Genomic DNA, 12,564 nt, shown 5'->3' on the forward strand with positions numbered 1-12,564 from the left:
CTTGCAGCAGCACGAAAATCTAGATCGTTGTTCTTAATGTGTGGCTTTGCATTGTCTTATTGGATGAATATTGTTTTGCTTGCATTGGGAGGCCACTTCCATTTGATTGTTGGGATAATCTAAAATTTTCATATGTATAAATGTTAGCATGCAATAATTATGAATGAAAACAACTAAAAAATGCATACCTGATTGATTAGACATTCTTTGATGGCATCCTTTGTGATAGATTCAATTGATTTAGTTTCTAGTGTGCCGGCTGGCTGGTTCTTGCTGGCTCTCTGAGCTGGAACTTGTCGTGTGAATAGGAATATTCCAATTTTTCCATCAAATAAAACCTTTCGGTCCGGGCTGAACACTGGCCGACTAACAACACACATGAACATGATTTTCGTGATGAACTTCTTGTTCTTGCATGCTCTATGTGGCTCGGCTTCACCCGGAATTAAATAAAAACGCCTAGGGTGTGTTTGTTTGAAGGATTTTGGAGAATTTCTACTATTCATCCAATTTTTTTCCCCCAAAAACATCACATCAAACACCTATTTTTCATTTTTTATATTATACTAAAAATCAATTTTACATTCAAAACATCACATCAAACCCTATTTATATCACATCATACAACTATTCAAATTCAAAATTTTTACTATTCAAATCCCAATCCAAAATCCAAACCCCCAAACAAACACACCCCTAGTCTCTCTTGTCAAGTAAAACCACTTTTCGTCAATATGGTTTGTGTTATCCATACATCGAAAAGCCAATTCTTGTTGGATAGTGTCGTAAACTAGATTGTTCAATGCAAACTCAAGCCTTATTAGCTTGTTCGGGGCAGTAAGATCTGGCTTTAAGGCACTTGTATGGGTTCTGAGCAACCCTTTCGAGATCCATCGCCCGACGGTAGATTTTGAACAATTAATGGAAGCTGCTAATCGACGTATTGTACCCCTCATATTTAGGGCTACAGCTTGGATCTGTTCCATATTCGGAACAACCCGTTTTTTAAGCTTTCTTTTAAAGCCGGTTGGTATGATTGCAATTGTTTTCCCTTGTTCTTGTTGCATTTTAGTTGCTTTCCGAATTCTTGTTACAGTAAATCTAGATATAGAAAATAACATGGCAGCTTATTTCATTTTACCGTGCATTGGCTTTCCATTTTTGCAATTCTGTAATAGGAATTGGACAAACGCATTTCTCTGCTCTGTTTTTAACACTGTAATTGTCATTTTTAGTTTAGAAATCAGAAGAATGCTCGTTTGAGAATAAGATGCTGCAAAAATTCGACCATGGACTATTTAGTTTGACTACATTGATTTAATATATAAAATATAAAAAAAAAAGGATAAAAAATACCTGATCTTTGTTTCTGGGTCCACTTTTCTGCATTTTTTTGTAATGTGGATGAAATGAAAATGAATTGGATGTGGGGACGTTTTATATCATTGTAGTATTTCCACTTCTTTTAGAGGGAAAGGAATTGTGGATTTTGGTGGGAAATTGTTTTTGTTGTCTGCCAGTACTTTAATTTTCAGAATGTATATGCCAATAGTGCAGTAAATTAGTTGTATTTATATAGATAAATTTATTTTTGTATTATTACATCCTTTTTCATCCAAAATTAATTTTATTCTTATATTTATCTACACTGTATTTCTCTCTCCTATCATATCATCTAATTTTTAAATTATCTCAAATTACACTGCCTAATACTACTCACCTAAAACACTGTGCTAAAATCATATGTAGCACGGTGTTTGGGACGGAGGGAGTACTAAATACTCTTGTCAGACGTGAGAATTTAGAAAAAATATAATTAATACTCCCTCCGTCCCGTGAAATTAGTAGCATTTTTTTTTGCGCAGAGTTTAAGAAAATTTGATTTATATAGTTAATTACTATGATTAGTTAATATAATATATGTAATAAAATGTTATTTTAATTATTTTTATTTGATGAAATATTGAAATAAAAGTTGAAATATTTTTTTATTTTATTTTATTTTATTTAAATTTAATGTTTTATTTATTGAATTTTTTATCTTAAAAAAATATTATTATATTAATTGTAAATTATGCAATTAGATAAAAAAAAATTAATTGTAATAATTTAAATGCAAAAATAACAGTGGTAATACTAAAATTTTAAATATAAACAAAAGATCAAATTTTTTGAATTTGATTGTTGATAGGGATAGTTCGATATTACATACCAAAATTTATAACACATATTTTATATATCGTATCAAAATTTTTAGTATGTTATTTTATCGTAATGAGATATTGTACCAATAATTTGGTATATCGAATTTATAGATGAAAAAAATACTAAATTACAGAAATAACACACCGTACTAAAAAAACACCTAACATACCAAATTTCAGTATATCGATTTTTTTTTGTATGTTATCGATATTTTTTTTAATAAACTAAAAAATTTGGTGTGGTATACAATATAGTTCGGTATTATCTGAATACAGTATCGAGTCATTTCTAATCGAATTACATGTATGGTATCATAATATAATATTTTACGCTGAGATATAAAAATTAAAAATAATTTTACAATTTTAAGAATATATTCGAAAATTAGTTATTTTAGTATCAATATACTAAATTATTGATAGAGACCGATATATCAAATACTAAAATATCAAACTGTATTGATATTTTCGGTATATATTATACCAACAATGCTAAAAATATATGCAATTATCGTACTGAAAATATTTGTTACGGTTTCATACCATATAAAAATTTATGATATACAATAATTTTGACAGTTTAGTATTTTTTCATGCATTATTTGAGCAAATTGATATTTTTCATTCTTAACAATAGTGATAAATGAATTGTTTTGATGAAATATAAAAATCAAATTCTAAATTAAATCTTATCATTAACTAATTTTCAATCGTAAAATATCAAATCAAATAATTTTTATATTATATTAAAAAATTAACTAAAAATTTTAGACATCACATAAACACTTATTTATATCATATTGAATATTTATTCATTTTTATTATTCAAAATTTTAGTCCTACTTTGAAAGTTACAATAAAACAAACAATAAAAGTTAGGGGTATTAATAATTAAATAAAATATAGTTAAATTTGTAATTGTAATAGTATTTACTAATTATTACTGTATTAAGAAATGTGCCTAATATCACGGAACAGCCAAAAAAGGAAAGGTAGACTAATTTTACGGGACGGGGGAGTAAATGATTAAAAAATATATTAGTAAAAATAATATTTTATAATAAAAAATTATTATAAATTAAAATTAAAATTAAGATAATTAAATAATTTTATTAAAATTAAAAAATTTATAAATAATAAAATTTAAAATACGATTAAAATATATAATTATTTTTTAAAAATAAAAAAGAATAACTTACATAGAGCGAACCCAAAAAAATTAGATATTCTCCGTGGGAACGATGAGTTATAAAATCTAAGTATTTCACAATGTGTCTAGTGCTGTAATGTTTAAGTTGCACTTTTTTCTTCTTCTTTTTTTTTTTAATTGTTTATTTAACCTCCACTGGTTGCTAGAGTTGCACTTACAGTGCAGTAGTTTAAAAAGAATGCATGTACGCTTGTATGTATGTAGATGTTTCTTGGCTTGATCCCGCCTCTGCCCCTACCTGGTTTGCTTTCTGTCTATCTTTTATGTATTTAAGCAACTACTCCCACTGTCGCATGTAATATGGGTGTATTATAATTTAGGTAAATTATAATTAATAAGTAATTAAAAAGTGTATTAGTAAAAATAATTATTATTTAGTAAAAATGATTATAGATTAAGATTAAGATAAATAAATAGTTTAATTAAAATTAAAAAAATTATAAAATTTAAAATGCGACTTATAAAATTTAAAATGCGATTAAAGTACATAATTATATTTCCAAAAATAAAAAAGATAAGTTATGTAAAATGGACGAAAATAGAAAATATGGACAAATTATTTAGGACGAAGGAGTAATAAAGAATGTGTAACGTAAGAAATTGAACAAATTGGATGAGATGAGAGTAGAGTAGGGAGTGAGGCCACTGATATCAGTTCACCCGCCACCTAAATAAATCTAAATGGGCTTTTTGCAATCATGGCCAATGACTATGAGAATTATATTTTGCCCTCACAAATCCAATTGGATTAGGATGGATTGCACTTATTAAACCCAATATTGTCAACATATATGTATATATATATTTATTTAAAAAATAAATCTACATTTAATTTATTTATTTGTCATATTTAGTACTAGTATTCATTTATTATTAACATATTGTACTTATATATATATATGTACTTATTTTATATTTAAATATTATTATATTAAAATAGATTATTTAAAAAAATACTCCATCGGTCCTAGATGATATTGATATATACGAAAATTTAGATAAAATATAATTAGTAAGTAATTAAAAAATATATTAATAAAAAATAATTATAAATTAAAATTAAGATAACTAAATAGTTTAATTTAGATTTAAAAAATTTAAAATATGATTAAAGTGTATAATTAATTTTCTAAAAAAAATGACAAATTATTTGGAACGGATAAAAATAAAAAATTTTGACAAATTATATGGGACGGGGGGAGTAATTTGGATTTTTTTTTTTTAGTATTTCAAATCAAAATTAATATTATTTTTTTTAAAATTTTCACTAAAAAGATATTAATTTTTTTAAAAAATATTACGTCAAAATATTATTTTAACAAATATTTACATATTTTATTTTAAATAAATTTCAAATTACAATCAAACAAAAATATTATATTTAATTAATTATATTCGATTAAAAGTATGTATGCATGTACTTATTTAGTGGAGCATTAACTAATTGGAATGACGTGGCAAGTGCAGAGTTGATTCAATTATTATACTACCTTCGTTTACTTTACTGAGGGCACGGAGTTTTATGTATAGTGTAATTAGTAAATAATTAAGAAGTGTGTTTTAGTTATTTAATTTTAGATTGGATTTAATTGTTTTATATTTTGGTTTTATCAATTAGATTTAAGTCTATGGAGCCTTTATATTATACTTATTTATAAGCCTCTATTTTCGTAATGAATAATAATGCAATTTTTTAGTTTTAATAATTTATTTTTCACATGATATCAGAGCTTAATAATCCATGTTTCTTCGGGTACATTCATTCAACTTGGAATGTCCGGAGGTCTCCCAAATTTGAGATTTCTTTTTTTATGTTGATTTTATGGCGTCAACGGAGATCTTCCAATTTGGACTATAGTTTCTAGTTTTTAAGTTTATGATTTTAATTATGTTTTGAGTCCTGATTTTGTCTACGATTGAAGTCATATCTGCGTATGTATCTCCGAATTGTCTACCATGTTTCTCCACTCTAATACCATATGAGAAATCAATTATAACGACTCAAAAACTGCATTATTATTCATAACGAAAATAGAGGCTATAAATAGGTAAAATATACGGACTCGATGGACTCAAATCTAAATAAAATAAGACCAAATCTAAATCTAAAACTGAATATTTAAAATATTTCTACATCTCCCCTCAAGCTCAAGTGGTATAACAAAAACTAACTTGAGTTTGATAAGAAAGTTGAATATAGACGCAAATAAAAGAACATTTTCTTGTCTGTCATTGCCACCGCCGCTCCAGCCTGTCAAAACCAGAAACAATGCTCTCAACTGAATTAGAGTAAAGAACAACGGGATTCTCGACGGAGTCGGAAACAACAAGACTCTCGATAGAGTTGAAAATAACAGGACTCTCGATGGAATCGGAAATAACGGCACTCTCGATAGAGTAAAATATAATGGTACTCTCGATGGAGTCAGAAATAACAGGACTCTCAATGGAGTCGAAAATAACGGGACTTTCAATGCAGTAAAAAATGCAACAAATGGATCGCAGACAGATGCATGTATGATCATAACTAAAAATAAAATCAAAAGCAGAAATGGAAAAGACTAGATACTATAGAAAAATTTCAAAATTGGGAGACCTCCGGGAGGAAGTACATTCCAGGTTGAATGTACCCAGAGAAATGCATGTTACTAAGCTATATCTACTGTAGGAGAAAAAACTCAAAATTGTGGTTGTATTATCTTTGATATCTCTTTGCAAACTCAAGTTGTTTTGCCAAACCACTTTAGTTTGAGGGGAATGATGAGATATTTTAGTTATTTAGTTTTAAATTAGATTTAGTTGTTTTATATTTTGGTTTTATCCACTAGATTTAAATCTATCGAGTCTGTATATTATGCATATTTATAGGCCTCTATTTTCGTTATTAATAATAATGCAATTTTTGAATCTTTATAATTTATTTCTCACAAAGTGTATTAGTAAAAATTATTATAATTTAATAAAAATAACTGTAGATTAAGATGACTAAATTGTAATTAAAATAAAAAAAAAATTATAAAGGATAAATTATGTATGACGAACGAAAATAGAAAGAGTGGACAAATTATGTGGGACGGAATGAGTATAAATTAAGAGGAAAGTAAAAATACTCCTATTAGTATTTTATAATACAAATATAAGAATATTTTTAATGTTAGAAATAATGACGTAAAATATAAATAAAAAATTAACGGTAATGTAAGAAAGTATATAATATAATAATACTGTTGTTGGATGATAGAGGAAGGAACATCCAGTGCAGAGCGGGTAAAAGGGGGTAGTATGGTTGGCGATGATAATGTTGCATTCCTGAGAGACAGAAGGGCTACGTGAGCAGGGTTGATGTAATTCACTTTAGAGCTAAGCTATCAGGCCCCAAGGAAATGGGTACTGGTGGACCAATCCCTCCTTCTATTCTTTCATCGGGGGATCATCAATTTCAAACCCTTTCTATGGATCCCTTTTTCATTGGTCAATTCCAAGGTCTTTCTCAATGGAGCTCTACTAAGGGGTGGCCAAACCAAGTCTTATTTTTTTCTTAATTAACGATCCCGACCCGACCCCAACCCCGACCCTGCACTGTATTGCATTTCTATTTATTTATGTAAGAAATTAAAGGAATGCAACAACACCAGCAGCACATTGGCATTGACAAGTCACGCACGTACGTCCGTCCAACCATGCCATATACACATATGCATAAATTACACTTAAGCATGCTAGATGCATATATACAAAAGATTAACACACCACACATGATATATATTTCTATAAGCATTAGTTTGTTGAGTTTCCCTCCCTTCATCCCATAAGTAAACATTCACAATGCATATGCATGTTTTAAAGTTAATTGGCTAGCTAGCACAAATTATATCAGATCAGATCTTAGCAATAGTAAGTAACTGCATATAACAACATCACTTAGACTAGTATGTACTAAAACAAATCAATGACCTGTCGGCCGGTCTCACGCTCACCTATTATATATATATATACTAATGTCCGTGCACGCTACATTGCACCAGCATAATTTGTGTGGAACTTGATTTGTAATTATATATATATATACTGGTACTTGTGCGTGTTATGCTGTGTCAGCTATAATTTGTGTAAAATTTGATTTGTAATTTTGGCGGATGGGCATAGATGAATGTCATATGATGATTCTTTTGTTTGGCTTATTGAAAGTAATAATGTTATAGTATATTTGTGAAAAAGTATATAGGGTACTTGAATTTTGATGACCGATGGATATTGAGATAGGTGGTTAAAAGTGACTAGGTGTTTTGATATTGAAATTTGCCCATAATAGTGGTTAGAATATGCTTCTTGATGCATGACGTTACTAAATTGGGTCATTTAATATGCTAAATATTATAGTAGGTTGGAATGTTTGAGTCAATGGTAAAATCTCTGTTCGAAAAGACAAGGGTGATTGTATAAGTTTTGGTAAAAACTTTTTATTGTTTTTTCTTTTTTGTTTTAATTTTTGGACTTGTAAAAAGAACATTGGACGCAGAGGGTCTTGTTGTAATGTATTTTATTTTAAATTTCAAGTTGTTTTATATTAAAAGTATATTGTTAAAACGCCTCCCTCTTTAACTCTCCACCCAAGGTTGGTCAATGCCTGAAACGTGCATCCCTCTCTATCGTAAAAAGATTAAACTAATCTTATCAGTGTTGTGTGATATAAAAGTAATAATATTTGTGTAATATATTATAAATTGAAAGAATATTTGTAATGTCAAGTAAATAGTATAATTACTTTAAAAAAAATAAATATTTTATTATAAATGAACCAAAATGAAAAAAAAAAAAAAAAAAATGTTAACGGACAAAAAAAAATATAATAGTGATAACGAGAATGGCCCGAGTGTGGGGTGCGGTGGGCTCATTAGCAAACAATAGGTAGCTACCTAGCTAGCTGGCTAGTTAGCTCACCATCCATCCCAATCATTCTTTCTCTCGATCTGCCTGCCAGGTGTTGTTCTGATCTGATGTCTCTCCACTAATTAGCTACTTTTTGATGACTCTCTTGACATATATATATATATATATGCAATGAAGTGATGTTGGTTGGAATAATGACAGGAATATGGAGTTTATGCCAATAAGAGGGAACCCAGACCAACAGACAGGGTGCTTCTTAATCTGAATTAATGAATATATAGTATGATAGTTGTTAATGTTATCCTTGTTCTTTAACTATGAAATTATTTATTAATGACGTACTAGAAGATTATACATGTATTGAAGTGATTCAGTACTACTTACTAGCTACTGTGTATTGAGTGAAAGCAGCACAAGCAGAAACCTTCCTTTGTCGAAATCAAAAGAGCAAGTCAAAAGTCAAAGCCCTGAAACAGTGCAAAAGGAAAGTAAAGGGGCACATTCATTAAAACCCGGACACCTTTTGTTCTTTTTTCTGCTTTATTTATTTATTTGTTTTTATTATTTTGACAAAGATCCCATTTTTTGCCTAGGGATTTCAAGATATTATTTAACTTTTATCATCATTCACATTCCTTTCTTTTGCTAAAATCAGTTAAAAACTTGAATCAATCACAGCAGTACACCACTGCAGCATTTCCTTTTTCCCTTTTCATTTTATTTTTTTATTATTATTATTTTTTCTTTTCTTCTTCTTCTTCTTCAGGTCTTCTCCTCTGCTCTCCTCTCTTCACCCTTCTTCAATCAATCAATTGCCTGCATGCCTGCACACACAAAACACTTTATTCGCATCATTTGATCACTGGATGATGCTTCGCTAGTTTAGTTTTGGATTCTAAATCGGAGAAAATTGAAACAAAAACTATTTCCTGATCTGATGGATCCCAAGAACTCGAAGCTGCCGCAGGAGATGCCGAGCTTCTTGAGCCTCCCCACCCAGTCATCAACGCCCCGAAGCCAAAACGACAGCGTAGGGGCAGGGGCGACCAAGCCAGCAGAGATCAAAGACTTTCAGATTGTGATTGCAGATAAAGAAGAGCCAAAGAAACAGTCTTTAGCGCCTAAACGAAGCTCGAACAAAGATAGGCACACAAAAGTTGAAGGACGAGGTAGGAGAATAAGGATGCCTGCTCTCTGCGCTGCAAGAATATTTCAGCTGACCCGAGAATTAGGGCACAAATCTGATGGGGAAACTGTTCAGTGGTTGCTACAACAGGCTGAACCATCTATAATTGCCGCCACGGGAACTGGCACCATACCTGCTTCGGCTTTAGCTGCCGCAGGCGGCTCTGTTTCTCAGCAGGGGAGTTCAATTTCATCAGGTCTTCACCATAAAGTCGACGATTTGGGGGTGCACATGAGCGGTGGGACCCCCTGGCCTGTGGTTGGTGGTAATTTGGGGAGACTACATCAACATGTGGGTGTGGGTGTGGGTGCCAGTACAGGAGGAGGAGGAGGAGGGTTATGGCCCCCCGGCCCTGCCCCTGCTGCTGCTGTGCCTGTGAGCGGGTTTGGATTTCAATCGTCCTCGTCGTCATCCTCCTCGTCAGGTCCATCAATGGGGACCGAGAGTTCAAATTATTTGCAGAAGATGGGATACCCAGCTGGGTTTGACTTGGCAACAGCAGGGAATATAGGGGGAGGGGGAGGGGGGCATATGAGTTTCAGCTCCATTTTAGGTGGGCAGCAGCTCCAGCTCCCTGGATTGGAGCTAGGTCTATCGCATGATGGGAACATTGGCATTTTGAATCCTCAGGCGCTCAACCAGATTTACCAGCAGATCGGGCAGGCTAGAATTGTTCATCATCAGCAGCACCAACCTCCAAATCAGGAGCAGCAGCAACAACAGCAGCAGCAGCAGCAGCTATCCTCTAAGGAGAATTCGGAAGAATCGGGGCAGTAGATTGCTCAGTTTCTCTTGGAGTGGATGGGCCTTGTATTGTATGTATAATTGCTACGTGTATATGGTCAAGAATTCACTAAGGTTTGATTTTCTATTTTCCCTCTTTGACTTCCCTCCATACCTACCCAGAGCTTGATTCATCTGTCTGCCTCTTTGGATCAATAATTATTCTTTTCTTTGAAGAGTTTTGCTAGATAGCAGCTTAGATTTCTATATTGTGTAAATTAACTAATTAATTAATTACATATATAGGCTTAGATTGCTGCTTTCTTTATCTTTGGTATGGTTTGTGGAATGGAACTAGTGAGTTTGCTGGAGGCAATATAATTGATTTGAACTTGAGATTTTAATTGGTTGATTATTTCTATTTTCCAAAGGTTCTGTCCTCATTGTAATCGCTCAAGCTTAGCTCCACTTGGAGAAGTGAAAGTTAAAAGAAATAGATACTCACTGGTATTCAGTCAGTAAGGCACAGTTCAACCTCGCATCTGAAGTTCATATGATATTATGATGCCATGGGCGAAGTGCTGTTTCATCGAGACTTGATACATTCTCGGATAAGGTATGATGGTATGGACCAGTCATTTTCTGGTATGCGACTCTGTAAGTTTGGTAGCACTCAATGTGGTTGAATTATGCTAAAGTTCATCCTAAAGTAGCAACAAGAGCGAGCTTTATCTCATTGCAAAGATCATTTGCCTTACCCTCAGATCTGATTTGGGGTTGAGTTTTGCCCTAGTGATTGGCATTTGGATGTGAATATGCTTAAATACCTGTGTATTGAAGAAGAACGAAGAATGGAAATTATTATTGCATCTTGGATCCATCACTTAGCTATATCTAGCTACCTACCGTATGTATGTATGTATGCCTGCAGGTACGTAGGTGGGCGTATGTATGTAAGTGCATATAGTACTTTGGTCACTGTCATTGCAGTTAGTTGTGTTTCTCCTTCCCCAAAAGGGAGGGCAGGGCATATTTAATAAACCCCACCACCCCCACCCCCACCCCCACCCCCACCCTATTTTCCCCCAACTGCTTTCAGTTCGGTCGCTCACTGTACAGCAGCAAATTGGTAAGCTGCGGCCCTTGTGGATGAATCAAGAATCTACCTGATGGGCGGAGGCAGAGCGCTCTCTCTCTCTCTATCTCTCTATGTATATATATATATATGTAGCTATAGGATGGTCAGGTACATACATACATACGTATTCGAAAGAGAACGTGAAACGGATGGTGATGAAAGGGGGAAGCGTTGTACAAGTTACGGAATAGTGATGATGGGTGATGAAATATATACTATAAATAAATATGTATATATATATATATATATATCATCAGTTTGTTCATATCACTGTCGTACGTGGACAAGGCATGGGAGCCTGCCTGCCTGCCCTCCTGCTTATGCCATTAAACACATGGCCACGCACGCACTCAAGTGTGTGTTCATTGTTAATGCTACTGTCGCACTGTTTGTCTGTCTTGCTCACCACAGATATAAAGAAAAGAAAAGGATAGAGAGAGAGAGAGAGAGAGAGATTCCAGTCACTGACACCAGCTAACTTCATATACAGTCATAAATTCCAATGCCATTAAAGAAAGCATCATGTGGTCCTCCGATCCTGTCTTGTCTTTTCTTAATTATAGAGAGCACCTATTTACACAACCCTCCTTAATCATCATCAATCAAGTCAAGTGTGTTTGTTCTAACAGCACAGAACAGAGAGATCCCAAATGCCAAATGACACGCACAAACCATCCCTCTTACCAAATTCCAAATCTTGTACTAATAGCAGTAATTGATAGATTTCAAAGAGATATTTTTTATGTGTTCAGATTTGCTGGTCCATCATTATCGACCCTAAGCCCAGTCACCCACCCACCCACCCCTTTTTATCAATTTGGAATCCAACTTTGATTTAATGATTGAAATCCTTCCTTCCTTCCTTCCTTCCTTCCTACGACGGGGATGGGAGGATAGAGGATATTTTTGCACCTCGTAAGTAGTAATTGATGTTGATGTTGATGTCGATGTCAAATTTGTTAATTGAGTTAGACAGTGATTTCTGTATCTTTCCCCAACTCCAACAAGTCAAGTAAGTCATCAAAGTTTGAGTGGGTGAATACATACATACATACATACACGATACATTCTCGCTGCAGATGGGTCCTGTGTGGCAAAGCAAAGCAAGTGCTTTGCTTCCAGTTTGCCTCTCCTGTTCTGCTTGCTTTTAACTTGTCCAAATGCTACTACCTTTGATTGATAAATTTGACGAAAAAACACACAATTCGCCTAC

At 32.7% G+C, this 12,564-nt stretch overlaps 1 protein-coding gene across 2 annotated transcripts; it reads left to right on the forward strand.

Moving 5' to 3' along the window:
* Positions 1-8,871: 8,871 nt before the first annotated feature.
* LOC127258508 (transcription factor TCP20) lies at positions 8,872-11,135 on the forward strand. Of its 2 annotated transcripts, XR_007840316.1 has the most exons (2): positions 8,872-10,348; positions 10,645-11,135. XR_007840316.1 is itself a non-coding variant. In XM_051285370.1 (1 exon), the coding sequence occupies exon 1, from the start codon at positions 9,242-9,244 to the stop codon at positions 10,265-10,267; it is 1,026 nt and encodes a 341-aa protein (XP_051141327.1). In that variant the 5' UTR covers positions 8,873-9,241; the 3' UTR covers positions 10,268-10,617. The 2 variants fall into 2 exon arrangements, 1 of the variants encoding a protein (XP_051141327.1); XM_051285370.1 differs by lacking the exon at positions 10,645-11,135 and having other exon boundaries at positions 8,873-10,617.
* The last annotated feature ends 1,429 nt before the right edge of the window (positions 11,136-12,564 follow it).

Source organism: Andrographis paniculata, unplaced genomic scaffold, assembly GCF_009805555.1.
Source record: "Andrographis paniculata isolate CXL003 unplaced genomic scaffold, ASM980555v1 Contig59END, whole genome shotgun sequence".
NCBI lineage: Eukaryota > Viridiplantae > Streptophyta > Magnoliopsida > Lamiales > Acanthaceae > Andrographis > Andrographis paniculata.

Coding starts and splice junctions, on each gene's coding strand:
- LOC127258508 (XM_051285370.1), top strand. CDS start 9,242: ATGGATCCCAAGAACTCGAAGCTGCCGCAGGAGATGCCGAGCTTCTTG.